The sequence below is a fragment of the Marmota monax genome, unplaced genomic scaffold (genome assembly GCF_021218885.2).
Source record: "Marmota monax isolate L192 unplaced genomic scaffold, Marmota_monax_Labrador192_F-V1.1 WCK01_AAM20220418_F8-fsc00051, whole genome shotgun sequence".
Taxonomy (NCBI): Eukaryota; Metazoa; Chordata; class Mammalia; order Rodentia; family Sciuridae; genus Marmota; species Marmota monax.
This window is the reverse complement of record NW_026695202.1, coordinates 8688160-8707355: the sequence shown is the minus strand read 5'-3', so window position 1 is coordinate 8707355 and position 19196 is coordinate 8688160. Positions and strand designations below refer to the sequence as shown.

Sequence of the window (19196 nt, the reverse complement as noted above, 5' to 3'; positions counted from 1 at the left end):
TTTCATGCTTGTTTACAGAGCATGGTCCAATTTCTCTTTGTTTTGCCAGGTCATTCAAACATTCCTATACTGCATTGCTCTATTTCTTAGGGACTTGAGCGCTACTTGAATAACAATAATTTGAGTCACAGGCAGCTTAGATCCCAAATCTCATTTCTTGCTTGGTCATGGGGCAGCCCAGAAGGACCTAACATCGTTTAATTTTCAGTATTTTGGCAAGGCAGGTTGGGAGGGGAGAAGAATTCTTAAGATACCAGTTCAGTAAGTAAATTTTTCATAAAACCAACTGCTGAAGTGCCCAGATTTAAAAAAAAAAAAAAGAAAGGAAGAAAGAAAAAATAAATAAAAAGAAAGCAGTTTTGTTCCCTAGGCCACTAAGTAACACCTTTTTTTTTATTATTATTATCGACACATGACATTACAATGATCTTGGCAATTCATACATTTGTATCATTGGGGTATAATTTCTCATTTTCTAATTGTACAGATTGCAGAATCACACTGGTCATAGAGTCACCTATATACATACATCAATCATAATGTCTGCTAAGTAACATCTTGATTTTCCTTGGAAGCCAGGATGCTTGGTTGACAGGATCAGGCTCCATCTGTGTAGGGTACTGCCAACTGGGACCCTTGACTTAGGATGGAGTTAATACACCTCAACAATGAGCTTGCAGGCACTTGGTCTTCCACCTTGGTGATGTTAAGAGATGCCTGGGTGTCTCTTTCCAGCCACTAATCAAATTAGAAGATAAATATTTATTGCTTACTGAGCAGTTAGCATGTTATGCAGTTTAAGTGCTTCATTTGATCTCATTTAATGCTTAGAACAACATCGTGCCTATTGTTATTGTCATCTAACAAATGAGGAATATAAATCTGAGTGAAATTAAATAATTTGCTTAACACATTGGTTACACCAAAGGGTGACTTGGGGAGTTTATTCCTTTGAATATTTAGTAGCCCTACTCAAGCCACCTTATATAAAAAGAAAACTCAACAATAGTGATAATGACATTCTTTGATCTTGACAATGCATTTTGCTCACTGTCACTTAAAATGTGAATAAAATGATAATGCTAATAATAGTACCTAACACTTAACGAGTGCTTACCATAGGCCATTCTTTTTTTTTAAAAAAATTTTAGTTATAGGTGGACGTAATACCTTTATTTTATGTATTTATTCTTATGTGGTGTTGAGGATCGAATCCAGTTCCTCACACATGCTAGGCAAGTGCTCCACCACTGAGCCACAACCCCAGCCCCATACCATAGGCCATTCTGACCAAAGCTCTTAATTCTTATAACAATCTTTTCAAGAAGGTGTTATTATTCCCCTAATTTTCATAAACTGAGGCATAGAGAGGTTAAGTAGCTTCCATATGGCATAATAATTTGTAATTGGCAGAACAAATATTGTATTACAGCCTAAGAATTAAATACCAAGTGCTGGCTAGGAAAACCCAGCTTCCAGGAAAGTCCTCCAGTCTTTTGCAACCAGTGTGCAGGCTTTTGCACACCTGTGTAAAGGAACCTTCAGTCACCACTGGGCCAATATTCCGGGCAATAGGTGGTAAAGCCTGGGTTCCCACCTGGGCTGGTCTGACTCCGAAGCAGAGATTTTTACTTCTGTCCTCTTCCAGCTCTAGCAGTCTAACAGGAAGTCCAAAGGACAAGTTACAGAGTGGCTGCAAAGGATCTTAAAAATCATTTAACCTAGGGTTTGTCAATCTCTGAACTACTGACATTCTAGGCTACATTGCTTCCTTGTGGGGATGTCCTGTGCATGCTAGGACATTGAGCAACTTTCCTGGCCTCTAATCCCTGGATGTCAACAACCCCCACACCACAAATGCAACAGTAAAAAATATATTCAGACATAGACAAATACGGGGATGGCGGAGTTGGAAAGGCACAAATCTGAATCTGGTTGAGAACAAATGATCTAAAGCATCTCATCATTTACCAGATATTGGAGTTGGGGGTCTTAAGAAATAAAGTAACTTTTTAAAGGTAATTAGCAAGGCCAAGACTAGAATCCAGGTCATTCATGCAACATCATCCCCAGCCTCCCGCATAATGTACAGGGTACAATATGGAAACCAGAGAAAGTTGAGGCAGTTATTGTCATATAGTCTGGTAGGAGAGAAACTCTACTGCACACACTGCACGAAGCTGATAAGCGATGAAATACTGCGCAGCCAGCAAGGTATAGAAAAGGAATGTGCTCTGGAATCTTGCCAATCGACTACATTTTTGCTGCAGGACTTAAGCTTTAGGTTCATCAATGAAATGGAGTTGATGGTCTGTAGCTCTATCAACAACCTCAAAACGGGTCTGTAAACGAACTGTGCAAACCGTAAAGCTCTTAAAACATAAGTGTTATTAAGATCATCAGGGATATGATAATAATTATCATTAGGGTAAAAGCTCTCAGAACTGGGTGTAGGGGAAGTGTCATTCCCAGACTTGAGATCCCCATTCCTGAGCGGGAGAGAAAGCAGGTAAAGACCCTCCCTACCCCCCACGCCTATCCCCGCCCGCAAAGTGCTCCTGCCCTCCCCAGGAACCTGGGCAACCAGATGGGTGAACTCAGGTCACACAACTCCGCACTAGTCCTGCAGGCGGGAGCGGCTCCCTGGCCCTCGGGCCTCTCAAGCTCCGCCTGCCCCTGGCTACGGCCCCGCCCCGCGAGGAGACGGATGCCGCCCCCTCGGCGCTGGCTGGCATTCCAGCCGCGCCGCGTGTCCTGGACAATCCCGGGCCAGCGCCGGAGATTCCCGAGCTTCCCCGATCTCTTCCCGGCCTCCCTCGGGCGGCGGGGACGGAGATTGCCGAGGGGCGCTGGCCCCGCCCCTCCGCGGGCTCGGCCGCCACCGCCCCCTCGCCACAGCCTCCCGCGCGGGCGAGTCCTACATCCCGGTCCCTCCCTCCTCCTTTCTCTCTCCCCGCCTTCCCGGTCCTGCCACAGTGGCGGGTCGGAGGATCCCGGCCAGTCAGCTCGTCCCAGCCTCGCGCCCCTCCTCCCCCAAATAAACAGCCCTCCCCACGCCTCGGGAGCCGGACCGCCCCCTTCCTCCCTCGGCGGCGTGTTGTGAGGGAGAGTGTGAGTGAGAGAGCGCGGGCCGGCGGCGGCCCCGGAGCGCGAGAGGCGGGGCGCGGCGGGCCGGCCGGGCGGCGCGTGTGCGTGCAGGAGCGCGAGCGAGTGCCCGTGGCGACCGCCAGCGGCCCCGCGCCGACAAGCCGGCGGGCGGGCGTGCGGGCGTGCGGGCGAGGGCGGCGGGCGCGAGCGGCGAGGGCGCCGGGCCCGCGCGCACGCACGCACGCACGCGGGGGGCGGGGCAGGCGCGCGCCCGCCTGTCGCGACAGTCGGGGCCGAGGCCCAGGGGGAGGTGGCCTGTCGCGGGTCGCCCGGCTCCCGGAGGCGAGGGGGGCGCGGGCGGATGGCGGAAGGCGCCCAGCCGCAGCAGCCGCCTCAGCTCGGGCCCGGCGCCGCTGCCCGGGGCATGAAGCGGGAGTCGGAGCTGGAGCTGCCGGTGCCCGGAGCGGGAGGAGACGGAGCCGAGCCTGGCCTGAGCAAGCGGCCGCGCACGGAGGAGGCGGCGGCCGACGGCGGCGGGATGCAGGTGACCGCGCGGGACCCGGCGCCCGGTTACCGCGGGGTGCGGGGCGGGGCCGGGAGGGGCGGCCGGGCGCCGCGGCGTGGAGAGGGCAGGGCGGCGGGGGTCCCGGCGGGAGGTGGGCAGGGAGGGCAGGCCGGGGCCTGGCTGGAAGCAGAGGCGAACACGGCTGGGGCGAGGGTTGCAGGAGGGTCCCGCTCCTGAGGGGTGAGGGGCGGCGCGGGGAACTCGCGGAGGCTCGGGCTGGAGTCCATTTCCTCAAACCCTTCCTTGGTTCCTCGGGAAATAGGGAGATCCAGGGTCTGTTGCCCAGGGGAGAGCAGCTGGGCCGCAGGACGAGGGGACCTGGTGGGAAGGCTCCCAAGGAGGAGCACCTTTGGGGTAGCCCTGGCCCTCGCTGGGATGGGGATGGGGCAGATATTGGAAGGAGAGGCGTGAAAAGCGAAATAGTGAAAAGCCCAAAAGGGATGTGGCTTAGGTTGTGGGTTAAATCAGTGACACGGGGAGTGTGTGAGAAGTACACGGAGTTTGATGGTGGTGTGGGACACCGTGGTGCTCAGTCTCTTTAAAATTTTGTGGCACATGCTAATGAGTCCGAACGGAGACATAGGATGTATCCCTCCTGTACTTTGCCAGTTGCATCCTGCACCGCTAGGACTCCGAATAGCTCTTTGATGCCTTGGGGTACAAAAGAAAATTTGTAGGGCTATTAGAAGACTGGATTCTGAGTTGTGGACTCAAGGGTAAACTGGCTGATTTGGGTAGGGAATGGGGCAGGTATTGATAATGTCAGTTGCTTTGTAGTTTGAGGAAAGGCTTGAAACCTTAGAGGTTTTGGGATTTGGTCTCTGTTCAGAGAATGCCGTGTTGTAAAATGGTGAGGCTCACCCAGCAGCAGTTGCTTATAGACATGTGCCTAACTCTTAGAATCATAGAATGTTAGAGATAGAAGGGACCAGGGACATCATCATCTTTTCCAGGGGTTCTTAATCTGGGTAGACTTGGAAGACTCTTATGCAGATTAGTTTATGTGCAGTGTTTGGTGGAGAATCAGTTATTTTCATCATTTTTTGGGGGTGGGTTTAAATCCCATCATGTTTTAATCACCTCATTGTATAGATGGGGAATCAAAAGTCCAGAGAAGACTAGTGACTTGCCTAAGGCTACCCAGTTAGCTGGTTGTAAAATTGGAGCTGGATCCTGGTCTTCTCATTCCTATTCTTGTGCTCTCTCCATTACACCACTCTTGGAAATCTCTGCAGTGCTAAAAGACTTCCTGTGCTCTGCTGCCTGCTTTTCAAGGCTTTGCCTGACTTCCTGTGTTAGAGATGGAGCCACACTTAAGCCTTGCATGTTTGTTGTGTGCCTCTTGGTCTCCTTTGCAGTGTCCACCCTGTTACTTCTGTTGGTTTTGGTAAAGTGACCCTCTTGGTGTTTATTTTTGGATTCTTTTTGCTTGTTTTTTTTTTGGCCTGCTTTTATTCTCCATGAGAACTCTCTCATGCGCCCTGGAAAAAATTAGAGTGCTACAAGGAGACTTTAGGAGAGGTGGGTTAACGTTGGGTGGAAAGAAGGGGAGACTGGAAGGAAGTGCTGGTGAGCATGTGCCATTTGGTGTGTGCATATATCTACATATGCACATAGGTATTCGTTTATTATTTATGTCAGTCATAGCTAATAACGAAATCATAGTTAATGACAAGACCCCTTTCTTTTCCCCCTTTCTGCCTGTGGCCTGTTACTTAATAGTTGCCTTCAAATTAGCTGAGGATAGTGATATTTGGAAGTAGAGCAGTGTATAGGAGCTGTGCAGAGGAAGGGGTATGTTAGGTCCGTTGGGTATAATTGGGCAACATAGAACATCCCATAGAGAATCTTTTTTCCCCCCTTTGTGTATTTATGAATGTTCTTCATTTTTTACTTCATACCTTCTCATTATTGTAGTTCCATGACACTATGTCACACAGGTCTTCAAATCATTGATTTAGCTCGATGCCTTTAACTAGCTTTATGGTTCTAGGGAAATCCCTGATTTGGGGGCTTCTGTTTTCTTAGTTGTAAAATAAATTTTCATATAAGGTCATTTCTAAGTTACCTTCTAAAAAATATAAGCTAAGTTCCTTTTTTTTTTTTTTTTTTAATGGTTCAGGGGATTGAACCAGAGGCCCCCACCATTGACTTACATCCCCAGTCCTTTTTCTGTTTTATTTTGGGACAAAGTCTCACCAAGTTGCTTAGGGTCTCACTAAGTTGCTGAGGCTGGCCTCAAACTTGGCAATTTTCCTGCTCTCAGCATCCCAAATCACTGGGATTATGGTGTGTGCCACCAGGCAGAGCGAAATTCTCTGTCATTAGGGTACATGTGATCTAGATGAAGAGATAAATGGTTAAAATGTTTTAAAAAAGTGTGTGTATGTATATTTAATATTAATTTAACTAATGTTTATTGAGCATCTGCTACACTCTTTTAAACCTAGGGGATATAGTAGTAAACAAAGAAAGACCTTGCTCTCATGGATCTAATATTCTAATGGGAAGTGGTGTCTAATAAAGATGACTATTGTTAGGTGGTAATAAGAATTAAGAAAACTTAAGCAGGGAAAGAAATAGAGAATGATGAAGATGGTAAAGGGGGACATCTCTGTAGGGCCCTTTGAATGAGGTAAGCAACCAGCCATTCAGGATGGGAGGAGGGACCTGGGGATGTAGTTCAGTGGTGAAGTGCCCCTGGCTCCATTCCCAGTACCAAACACAAAAGTTTGAGGGAAGAGTTCAGAAATGCTCATAAGCCCCATGTAAATATCCTCTGTAAGAAGCTTCATGTCATCAGTGTTTTTGTCTTAAAGAATGTGCTTTTTCTTATATCCTAGCACAGTGGAGTTTTTCTGAAGTCCTAGCTCCTTTCTCAATAAAGCCTTCCCTAACAGCTTGGTTCATACTTGTTAGGCCTTGCTTTTGCCTCCTGGTATGTTGACTCTTACTTATGCATTATCTTTTATTATCCCTAATGGCTTTATTCTTCTTATTTCCCTAGTAAGATTGTAAGCTCCCAAAAGACAGGAACTGTGTTTCCTTTGTGTTTGTCTTCCGTAATAACTTGACAGATTCTGGTACATGTAAGTGCTCAGTGCTTGTTAAATTGAAGCTTAAAAAAGAATCATGAAATTCTCGGGTGAGGGTACCATTGCAAAATCCCCCAATCCCTTTTAGTGCCAAAGGGATTAACTGCTTTTTACAGAAAAAAGTCATTTACTGGGGTTAGTTTTCCAAGGCTACTTGCTAACTGGAACTGCATCTGGCAGCTTCAGATTCCAAAGCTGAACTCTGTTGGGTTGCAGCCTCTGAGCTTTTGGAGTGAATCATTACTTCTCAAAGTGAAGCTCAAGGGACTCCAGAGGGTCCCTGATGCTTGTTTTATAATACTTAAGCTCCGAAGGAACCTTAGGGAGGAGAAGCAGTGTGGGTGCTTTCAAAGCAGTATACAGAATCTCTGTGCAGGTGGAAGAGGAGTTAGTGCATCCCTGGAAAGATAAATCTTGATATATATATATGTGTATGTGTGTGTGTGTGTGTGTGTGTGTGTATATATATATATATGTAGGTACTGGGGATTGAACTCAGGGGTGCTTAACCACTGAGCCACATCCCTAGCCCTTTTTTGTGTTTTATTTAGAGACAGGGTCTCACTGAGTTTCTTATGGCCTCCCTAAATTGCTCAGGCTGGCTTTGAACTTGCGATTCTCCTGTCTCAGCTTTCCAAGCCAGTAGGATTACAGGCGTGGGACACCTTGCCTGGCTCAGCCCCGGAAAGAGAGAAATAGAAAAACCTGAATCATGGAGCAGGAGAGATGAGACATTCAATTTGAAAATTGAAATGTGGTTTGAGAAATGTAGTTAGTTCTTGAGGATAGAACTTGGAAACAATTTACTTAAACTTGTAGAAAGTTAAATGAGGGGGCTGGGGATGTGGCTCAAGCGGTAGCGTGCTCGCCTGGCATGCGTGCGGCCCGGGTTCGATCCTCAGCACCACAATACAAGCAAAGATGTTGTGTCCGCCGAGAACTAAAAAATAAATATTAAAAAATTCTCTCTTTCTCTCTTAAGAAAAAAAGTTAAATGAGTTATGTGTGTAGATGTTAGAAGTTCATTTCACCTAAGTAGGTCTGATGTGTATGAAACTTAGGTACAGTCAAATATGCTGGGAAATGAATTCTTTTGGTTACTTTTCTAGTGATATAAACAATTCAGTTATATAAGAATTATATTTTTGTTCAGCTTTCTAGGAACTTTGCTGTATAAGGTAAGATACATCTTAATGATTGCTTATAGCTTTCAGCAAAATGCTTTATATGGCAGTGAAGTCAGTAGCTTTCTGACTATATTATCAGTCAGTCAGTCCAGCTATGTGGGGTTAGCACTTGTTCATGTTATCAGATAACTCTAGTAGCAGGGAGACTTTCTTCCTGGTATCAGGGAAAGGGTTCCGGGGAGTGTATACTTGCTTTGTGGGTGCTGTGTTTGTTGACTAGCCTGTCTTCCCACTTGTTTGTTACTGGGTTTATTTCCTTTTAGGTGGCTCTCTCTCTTTGGACCCTCATTTGGGTATTTGGGGCTGATGCTGAGCACCGTGCTGCCTTGAGTAGAGTTATACAAAAACATGCTTTCCTTACATGTAATTTCATGAGCAGTATCTCACTAAATTTTTTCACATTTCATTTCTGCCTTAGTCTTCTGAGGCTGCTGCATCAAAATACCATAGACTTAACAGACATTTATTTGTCACAATTCTTGGTTGGGAAGTCCATGGTTAAGGTGCCAGCAGACTTGGTGTCTGGTGAGGTCTGGCCTCCTGGCTTGTAGATGGCACCTCCTCACTGCTCACATGGCCTTTGCTCATTCAGCTTTTGCTCAGCACGTGGTGAGAGAGGTAGAGCAAGTGAAGAAGCTTTTCTGAGAAGGGTACTTCTCTTGTCATGGTGGTCCCACCCTCATGACCTCATCTAATCCTGATTATCTCCCCAAGGCCCCATCTTCAGGTACCATCATGTTGGGGGTTAGGACTTCAACATATGGATTTTGTGAGGACAGAAGCATTCAGTTCATAACACTACCAGAGTGGTAAACTGAGATTATTGTAGTTGTAGATGGAGAAATTGAGGTACAATCATGTAAAAATTACTAATTATTTTAAAGCCTTACACAGAAGCCTGGGAATGTAAAACCAAGGATGTATTTGAGAAGGAGAAAGTTATCTCTGAGTTGAAAATAGAATTATTCTTCAGGGTGACTCCAGAGATGAGCACGAATTGAGTTTGTCTTGACTCCCTTTCCCATCTTCTAGCCACCTTTTCATTTTTCCTCTATTACACTGATGTGTGAATACAACAGAAGCTAACTGGAGATTTAACTTCCATTTTGTTATAAAGCAGGCTGGTGCAGAGAGGCCTCAAAATTACAGGACTTCGGAGGAAGAAATTCAGTATACTACTTAGTGTAAACAAGAATGTTGCAAGTGGATCTTAGGTTTGTCATCTGTTAGGCCATCAGTTGGATGTTAGGCTTTAATAATTTGCAGAAACAATAAAGACAGCCATTTTAGTGACTGGGATTGTTTGAATTTTTGTTGTATGTTTGCAAAGCAACGTTTCTATTCTGGGTACATGTGCATTGTCTTCAGAGGCAGGAGGGAAGAGCCTTGGAGATGATGGAAAGGAAACGGCAGTAACTGGAGCAGGAGCAAACAGATGGAGCAAGGCATGGCAAGTGCGTCTGGTGTTTTAGGTGGCCCCTAGGAGTATAGAGTTTCTTATTCTCCTCCCCTGCAGCCCCAGTGTGAGCAGGCAGCTTACATGGCTAAGGTTTCATTATCTAATCCATCACAGATCAGCTTGAGTAAACCCATTGGCTGGCGCTGATCTAGTTAGGAGGGTAGTGCAAAGCTGCTTGAGCCAGGATTGGGACAAATCGGATCAGGACTGCCATGTGAATCCTGGACATATTTCTGCAATTTGGGCTGGTAAAGTAGTTTGGGAAATCACTCGAGAGTGAGTTGAGCAAGCAGTCAGCACTGAGTTTTTTTTCAAACATTGTCTCGGGGACTTGGGAAAGTATGGAGGATATATATTTCTCTGTAGGATAGCCAAGTTGCTTTGAGTATTTGAGCTTGAACATTTTTTTTAATAGATATTTTTTTGGTTATTGATAGATCTTTATTTTATTTATTTTTATGTGGTGCTGAGAATCGAACCCAATGCCTCATATGCCAGGCAAATATGTTACCGCTAAGCCCAGCCCCAGCCCCAGCTGAACATTTTTGATCACTAATGCCCAGGAATGACCTTTTTAGTAGCATTTGGGGATTGCAGTTTGGATCGCTCAGTTGTTACTGACCTCTCTGAGAGGCCCTTAATCTGAGACTCTAAGATAGGGTTACCTCTTTGGTTTTAAAAGGAAGATATTGTTACTATTATTCCCAGCCTTAATTTTTAAACATATTTGTGATCCATATGTACTTTACATATGGTATAGGATAGAAATACACCAATTAGAGTTTCTCATACTTGGATGTGAGTCCTCACTTCTGCATCTAACAACTTGATGGCTTTAACAAGATATTGAACATCTGAGTTCTTGTTCTCATATCTGCGAACTGGGAAAATGAATACATACTCTTATGTGCTACTACAGTGAGTAACTGAGATTATTTGAAGTGCCTATCCTGGAACTCAGCGCTACATGTTTATCTCTTGCTTTCCTTATATCCTGCTGTACAGCACTCAATAAGTTCCTGCTTATTGCTTGATCAGCATGGAGTGGTTAATGTGCTTCCGACTGATTAAGTGCCAGAGTTAGGAATTCGTAGAGATGAGCAGTGTGTTAAACTGAGAAACCTCATTTGCTTGTGGGGTGGGGGCAGAAATGTAATGGACTTGGTCATTGAAGTCTCTTTTGTTAGAGGGAGGTGAAACATTTCATTCTTTGTTAAGGAGTGGAAAGACTACTGAAGTATCACCCTTCCTGCGCTGGAGATGCAGATATTTCATGAAACCCAAGGGAGCTCTGCTGGAAGAGTGGGTAACAGATTCACTGGCTGTTTTAGGAACAGTGAAAATGTTGTCTTTCAAAATTTTAAGATATGTTGGTTAAATATGTTGCATCAAGTAAGTTGGTTTTGTTTCTTGCAGTGCTAGGGATTGAACTCAGGTACATGCTAGGGGAGTGCTCTACCACTGATGCCCAAGTAAATGGCATCTTTTGTTCTCATTTTGGCTTATGGAAACAGAGCAGGGATGCCTGTGTGTTGTCTCTTCATCTTTTCATATCCACTCGCCAGACTGCTAACAGAGGGATCTATCACAAAGAGTGAATCTGTTATTCCTTGCTTAAAATCTTTTGAAAGTTCATGTTGATCTCAGGATGAAGTCCATTCTCTTGTTGAGCCTACCAGGCCCTTTTGACCTGACATCTGCCTATTTTTGTAGCCCTATCTCTTTATACACTCCACCTTTAAGTGAGCATAATGTGCCACTCAGGTAATTCACTGTTGTTTCTGTGTCTTTTAACTGAAATTCTCTCTTTTCTCTTTCTCCTTCTGCCCCACTTCCCCCCATTTGTAAAATGAGTCAGTTTGGATATTGTTACCTCCTTGATGCCTTTTATGACTCCCATCCTGCCCATACTCCTGTTTTCCAAAATATCATGTCTGTAGCTCCATTATAGGACTTTTTAGATTACCATTTGATCAAATGTGTGCCCCCTCCACCCCTGCCCAAATGGTGAAATTCTGAAGGGATCTTTTGGGATCCATAGGATTTAGCTCTGTGCCTGAGTCGAAATAATGAAGAAACCAGTGTTTTTGTCAAATTGATCTTTGTCTTCCTGCTTCTCATTTGGGGCCTGCAGACGTCTTTAATTGTTTTTCCAGATTTTCCCTGAGGGGTCTGGTCTGGCCCTGGGTCTGCTTTCTAGCACATGTGAAGCCTAGGTGTTGGTTGATATTGTCACCTGATGTTTTCACTGGCATCAGGGTTAAAGGTGAGAGAGGCTTTCTGAAGACAGAAGCTGGGGTGGAATTTAACTGCCGAATGTGTTGGGTGGGCATGGCAACCTGATATTTAGTTTCCTGTGCTCAAATATTAATTGAGTGCACGTGTGTATGTGTAAAAGCGCCTTTGTGATAGTGTGGTTAAGGAAAAAGGAGGAACCACACAAACGATGGGGGCAGTTAGAGCTAATGTGTTCCAGTTCATTGGAGCAGACTGTTGATCTACCTTTTCACAGCGTTGCTGAGGGTTCTGGGGTGTCGCAGTTCATATTTTTATCACCATTTGGGAATAGAATCATTTGATCAGCCATGGACCTTAACCTTCCCGTCCCTGATCAGTGAATTTCATTAGATATTATTGCTTGTTTTTATGGATCCAGGAAAAATAATAATTTGAGACAAAATATATACTGTTTTTCAGATCACTCCTATTGGATATATTTGAAAAAGAGCAAGTTTGATAGAATTCCTTTACATCTCAGCTTTGGGGATAGATTTATAGAAGTATTTTACAAGAATTCTGCTCTTAGGCTGCTGTTCTCCCTTCCCCCTTCACTTTTAGTTTCTGGTTTTGGCTCCTGAAGAATTCTGGCCTGTTCTCCAGTTTGGAGCTTTCCCTTGTTAGTGTGCTATGGGCCTTCATAGAGGCGAGTGGTTATATTTTGTAGTCCCTCTGGGTTTTTAGATTTGGAATGAATAAACAAATTCAAAGAAGAGAAACGAGAGCGAGAACTGCCTGCAGTGTCACCTCCTCCTGATGTATTCTGCACTGTGTGGCATCTAGAAATTTTACCTGAGAATTCATGATAAATACCTCTTATGAAATAGATGGCAGTCATGGATAGTCAGATGATAATGGTTGAATAGCTTCTTAAAAACCTATTTTCCCAAGGGAGGAAACTGAGCCTTTGAGGTTTAGACTTCCACATGGGTGTGTTCAACCATAATACGTGGGTTTTTAAGGACCTAAGTCCTCAGATAAAACCCTAGTATGTGGGATTTTTCCCACATAGAGTCTGGTTCCTTGGTTTTTCCTTTGTTGAGGAAAAGACATTTTGCACTGGATACTGAATATTTTATTCCAGGCATGGGTTTAGAGGAGGCATACTGTTTATTTTCTTTCTGGCTATATTGATTTTTGTCAGATCCTAATTGGAAATAGCACAAGCAAAGCATGATTTATCCTGAGGGATGGATGGGTGATTGTGGGACTCTCCCAACTGTGGGGATTGGGAAGGGGGCACAGGCGGTACAAGCAGAACTAGAGGTACTGCAGGCAGGTCCTGTGGGGTCCCAGGGTGGCCTCCAGCTATTGCTGGAGTTGGAATGCTTAGGGAACAGAGGCTCATGGGAAGTTCTTCCAATTACTTTATTTTGGGCAGCTTTTTCCTTTGCAAATTGGCAGCTGTTTGGAGGAGGGGACATTAATTGCTGACAATCAGAATGTTTTCTAAAGCAGACCTATAGGGATTATTTTATGGATTAATTTCAGGGGTATGTGGTTTGTCCCGAGACAAGAGGACTTTGGTTTCATTTCCCTGGAACTTGGTGGGTCTTCTCGATGGGGCTGCTGTATTTATCTTGGACTCTTAGGCAAGTAGAAAAGCAGCTGCATAGTTAGCCCTTGTTGCATGGAGCTTAGTTTCATAGGTCATCCTCTCTTGGGCATTTTTTTACAGTCATTTTTACAGCCTAAAGTTCGTTTTCCGTTTTTCTTTTCTTTTTTTTTTCCTTCTGCAGTTCAGTGCTTCACAGAAATTCTTGGGAGGGTGAGTAATAATTTTGGGTAGAAGGCAGGAATTGTAGATCTTTGTTTAGCTTTTCCCCCTTTTTATCCCCTCCCTTTGGCAAAAGCGTCTGCAAAGGAGATTCCTTTATCCCCTAGTCAGACAGTCCTTGTCCCCTGATCAGTCTGAATATGTGGCTTTGACAGCTTTCACCTGCTGTTTCTTGGTTTCTAGGGGATGGGTTGTGTGATTTCAAAGCAAAACTGGAAAATTGGAAGATGTTTTGTGGTGGCTTGCAGGATCTACAAAGCTTAACTCATTGGTTTGCACTTCGTTCAAGCTTGCAGGAACACTGTCACTGTCAGTGACTGGCCCAGTGGGTTTGAGGACTTGATTGGAATTTCAGGAAGTCTCCACAATGGCTGCCTCTCAACAGTGGGAGCTTTGGCAAAGCCTATAGGGAGTTGGTAGAACTTGTTTTGAAAGTATGAGCCAGGTTTGTTCTGTACATCTGTCTGTGAAAGAGAAGCAGCTTGTTTAAAAGAGTAAAAAGTAATGCTAGGAAACTGTCCCTTGAGCAGTTCATTTCATATGTGCATAGCTGTACTACATGAACTCACATACAGACTTTACTGCATACTCTCTATATATGAACTGAGAGCCATAGTCTGATTACTAATAAGCTGATTTGACTAGTATTAATTTTACTTAGGATTTTGAGGTAGTTCTGATCAGATTCAAAAGGTCTCTCTGGATTTAGACGTTTCTGTTGGACACAAGATGCTGCCTATTGCTCATTATAGATATCTTTTGTCTCCTTATTTGTTTGTAGGTCTTTAGCTGCTTGTATTACTGATGAGATCTTCTTGCTGCAGTAGTCTGATTTTGAGCTGGCTGGGTTTTACAGTGGTGTTAGAGATCAGTTGGTTTACTTGGCATTACCTGCCTCCAGACATTAGCATTAAAGCATGTTACTGGGCTGGGGATATGGCTCAAGCGGTAGCGCGCTCGCCTGGCATGCGTGCGACCCGGGTTCGATCCTCAGCACCACATACAAACAAAGATGTTGTGCCCGCCAAAAAACTAAGAAATAAATGTTAAAAAATTCTCTCTCTCTCTCTCTAAAAAAAAATAAAATAAAAATAAAAAAAAAAAATAAAACTACCACATCTCTTTAAAAAAAAAAAAAAAAAAAAAAAAAAAAAAAAAAAAGCATGTTACTGCATGCTGCAGCAGCCTTTCAGAAAGATGCTTATCAGGGGCCATTAGTGATTTTTGTCAATTGTATAAAAATGCTGTGATTAATAGATAACTCTGATTCTGTGTGTGTGCGCGCGTGCGCGCGTGCTTGCGCTTACTTTATGCTTACTTTGCATTTTTCTCTCTAAGGGTAGTTGGAGTGTTATCCTGTAGGCTTTGCTTTTCAGTCCTGGAAAGTCTATTTTAAGAATTCCTTATTTGATTTTCTTGGGCTTGCTGGAGGGATTATTTATCCTTTTTGGATTTTAGCTTCACTATGAATTATTTGGTTTAACAGTATCCCAGAGCTTGAATGCTTGACCTAAAAGATTTGGTCAAACATTCTGTTTTAAGCAAGGACATTTATGTTATTTGGAGTATCCCAAGCTGTATTCCATCCATTGCTTGTGTGTGTGTATGTGTGTGTGTGTGCATGTGTGTGCATTGCTGGGGGTTGAACCCAGGGCCTTGCTTGTGCTTGCACGTGTGCCAAGTCTGAGCTACAACCCCAGCCCCCCCTTTTTTTTTTAATTTATTTTACTTTTTTCAGTTTTTGGTGGACACAACATCCTCATCCTATTCCATGTGGTGCTGAGGATCGAACTCAGCGCCCCGCGCATGCCAGGCGAGCGTGCCACCACTTGAACTACATCCCCAGCCCCTCCCCAGCCCTTTTTATTTTGAGGCAGGGTCTTTCTAAATTGCCTAGGCAGACCTCAAATGTGTGTTCCTCTTGCTTCATCCTCCCAAGTCACCAGGCCCAACCCATTGCTTACTCTTTGAGAAATCATAGGTGTCATTCTGCCAAAAAAAAAAAAAAAAGGGTCAAATAACCTTGGAAATTAGAACTACATTTTTAAAAGAACTATCACATTGTACTTTTGTAAGCAGATGTTGTGACTGAGGTTTTATGCAGCATTTTCTAAACCGACTTAATGAGAACAAACACACACACAAAAAACCAAACTGACTTAATCAAATCAGGATTTCTGCCCAAATCTCCTAGTTCTAAGTTAATTCCTAACACTAAATTCATAAAAATATATTTAGTGAAATATCTCCCTCTCATCACTGTTTTCCTGCTGCCCTGTCCCTCTTCAAACAAGTAGCCACTGTTACTTGTTTGTGTTATTCTTCCTCCTCTTTTTTTTTTTTTTTTTTTACAAACAGTAGCATACTTTACACGTCCCTTGTTCTTTTCATTTACTGTATCAGAGGTTAATTCTTTTGTGTAATAGTATAAGTTTTCATTAATGGTTTGTTTTGTGTGTGTGTTATGCAGAAAAGCTTTACCACTCCAAGATCAGAAGAGTAGAATGGCATTGCCAGCAAATAGTTATGAATTAAGTCTGAGGTTTCCACTTCATAGTCATTAAGTTACTTACCCTAAGCATCAGCTTCTTTTGTAAAATATATTATGGATTAATAACGTTTAAGGGATAATGTATGTAATGTGCTTAGTTCAGAGTAGATGTTCAGTATATAATAGTTGTTTTTATTAATATTACCTAGCTCTATTTTCTTGTACCCCAGTGCTGTTTGAATTCCTTCTAGGCAGGAATCTGTGTATCCTTGGCCTTTCCATCAGTACCAGGGATATAAAATAAGAATTCAGTAAATAAGAACTCAATTAAAACATGTGATTATAAAAAAGTCAGCCTTGGGCTGGGGTTGTAGCTCAGACATGGATCACTTCCCTAGCACTCGTGAGACACTGGGTTTGATCCTCAGAATCACCCAAAAATAAATAAATAAAGGTATTGGGTCCGTTTACAACTAAAAAAAAAAGTCAAACTTTATATAGTTCTAAAACTTTCCTTAATAATTTCTGTTGCTTAATAATTTTTGTAATTGTAGAACTGAATTTGAAGCATGGTGACTAAAATCACACAAAATACGCAATATTTAAGTTCATATTTAAGTTCATATTGTCTTTTTTTTGGCTACTGGGGTTTGAACTCAGAGGCACTCGACCACTGAGCCACATCCCAGCCCTATTTTGTATTTTATTTAGAGACAGGGTCTCACTGAGTTGCTTAGTACCTCGTTTTTTACTGAGGCTAGCTTTGAACTTGCAATCCTCCTGTTTTAGCCTCTTGAGCCAATGGGATTATGGGCATGCACCACTGTGCCCGGCTGGTCTTAGTCTATAAAAGGCTTTCACATTGATTATTATTTATTGCCTACAACAGCTCTGAACAATAGGTGATTCTTCTTGTTTATCAGCTGGTGAAAATACACCTTTAAGCTTTGTGACTAGGAAGCAGCAAAGCTGATACTCCTCCCCAGATCTTGTGGCTCTTTATCCAGTGATTTCTTGTGGCCTCTTGGACTGGAAGGGTATGGCTGATGAGGAATGGAGCAAATAGGTACTTTATTGTCCTTGCATATCACAAATGTAATATTGAAAACGTTTTATATATTATTTGATGGTTGATTCCCATAGAACTTGAAGTTAACATTGACCCCTAGTTTCTTTCTTTAGTACTTTTTGGATCACGCCAGTGTTTTGAATTGGGATTTTGTTAAAATTTATTGCATACTTCCAAGTTCCGGCCATTGTATTAGGAATTTTATGTGCTTATCTGACTTTCCTATGGTTCATATTTAAGGGAAGTTAAATGGGATAATTAGTTATGGATGTATGACAGTTTGTTGTTGTTTGTTGGTTTTTTGGGGTTTCAAAATTATTCCATCTCATCGGGTGCAGTGGTGCACGCCTGTAATCCCAGTGGCTTGGTAGGATGAGGCAGGAGGATTGCAGGTTCAAAGCCAGCCTCAGCAGCTTCTCAAGGCCCTGAGCAACTTAGCGAGACCTGTCTCAAAATAAAATTAAAAAAAAAGAACTGGGGGGATGTGGCTCAGTGGTTAAGTGTCCCTGAGTTCAATCTCTGGTACCAAAAACAAAACAAAACAAAAACCCCATCTTTGAATTTTACTTATTTATTTGAGTTATTAAGAAGTGGTTTATTCTGGCTTACAATTCTGGTCCATGGTTGAGGGGCCACATCTGATGATGGCCTCCAAGCTGGCAGAGTCCTGAGGGAGCACAAGGTATCACATGCAAGAGATGGAGTGTGGGTGCCAAAGTGCCTGTGGGGGAGGCATTGGGGGGAATGGCAGGCTCGCTTATAACAGTCTGCTCTCTCCAGTATTGGTCTATCCCACCAGAGCTAGTACCTTGAAGGACTAGCTGTTCGTAAAGGTGATTTGTCTCTAATTTTATTTTTGTTCAAATTATGCATCAATCAATAGATTGATTATGGTGGGTTGTATGAAATCAACATCAAAGACATGTGGAAGTTATCTGTAATCACAAGGTCCAACCTTCTGCTTTAGTTAGGGAAAATAATGTACTCTTTTTTATAACAAGATAGCACAGGCTCAGAATGTGACAACAAGTAATAAGCTCAAATATTTGGCTTTAGCACCTTTTGTTTCTTAATCTTTTTACTACTTGGTATGATTTTTCTGAGAGTTTCTTGTATGAAGTTCTATTTTTTTCTTCCTCTTACATTTTAAGCATGTAGTATATTTACCAGATTAATGACTTAAAACACACATTAAAGAGTAAAAAGTCCTCTTCCTCTTCCTGGCTACTTATTTTCTCTCCTTGTATAGAACCAGTGTGGTTAGTTATCTGGGTATCCTTCCAGAGATAATTCCTACATAGTATTTCTCTCCCACCTTTTTTAAGAACTCAGATAATAGTATCAATATGCATACTGTTCTGTACTTTGGTTTTCCCTCTGTTTGGATAGCTTCCTATCAGTTTGATATTTTTTTTCCTCTTTTTGTTAGCTTTCTGGAATTAAGATTATTCTGTTTTGGTCTACTAAGATGACTGTGTCTGATTGTCTCTGGTATAGCTGACCTATTAGTATAGGACCTCATATGGTATGATTCTTTGTTTTTATGGAATTATGGATTCACAAGGTCAGAGACCTAACCTGTATCTCTGTTCTTTCACATGAATACCCTACAAATCCTTGAATCATGTCATTTTCTAGGGATGTCTTAGTAAAAGATAGATAGGTGTGCTCAGTTTTCCAACTCCCAGTCAGCTGCTCCTGGTCTGTTTTTGACTAGTGGGCACATCTTGGGCCAGATATCCTATTTATCATTGAGTTACTAATGATACTCAGAATCTGCCATGAGTCGATGCACATGGAATCTAACTATAGTGTGATTTTATTCATTATGACATCTTGACATATCCCAAGTACCCAGCTTTATCTTGATTGAATGTCACTGCTGTCAAAAGGCTGTTCAGTGAACCAAGCATGGTGTGGAATTGTGAAAAAGGAGAGTTGAGTTCCTAATAGGTGTTCCCATTTCGGCAGCCATAAATTGCCATTAGCTGCATGTGATGCTTGTATTTGTGGAAAGCCCACAATTCTCTTCTTCCTCAGCATATGGCTTCTCTCTGACTGAGCTTGAGGGGAAATAAGTAGATATGGCTCAACAAACAGAGAATTTAGTTTTTTGGTTTTTTTTTTTCCTGTTTCCTGGACAGTAGTGGATTCTGATTCAGACAAAGAATTAGATTTCAAGCTTAGGC

At 43.0% G+C, this 19196-nt stretch overlaps 1 protein-coding gene and 1 long non-coding RNA gene across 25 annotated transcripts in view; one reads left to right on the top strand and one right to left on the bottom strand.

The window, feature by feature from the left end:
* Positions 1-372: 372 nt before the first annotated feature.
* LOC124083109 (uncharacterized) lies at positions 373-2441 on the bottom strand. The gene is made up of 2 exons (XR_006848634.2): positions 1598-2441; positions 373-738 (listed from the first exon to the last, which is right to left on the bottom strand). It is a non-coding gene; the product is annotated as an uncharacterized LOC124083109 (long non-coding RNA).
* Positions 2442-3395: 954 nt separating this feature from the next.
* The window catches only part of Rbfox2 (RNA binding fox-1 homolog 2), a 267658-nt gene continuing 251857 nt past the window's right edge, over positions 3396-19196 (top strand). For 4 of the 24 annotated variants that reach the window (XR_009225382.1, XR_009225383.1, XM_058574170.1 and 1 more), the window contains exon 1: positions 3402-3631. Coding sequence is in view for 21 of the 24 variants with exons in the window: in XM_058574170.1 (XP_058430153.1) it covers positions 3449-3631 (183 nt within the window). In the remaining 3 variants the exon portion in view is untranslated. Of the gene's footprint in view, positions 3632-19196 lie in introns of all 24 variants that reach the window. The other 20 variants (XR_009225384.1, XM_058574164.1, XM_058574168.1 and 17 more) reach the window with 9 other exon arrangements.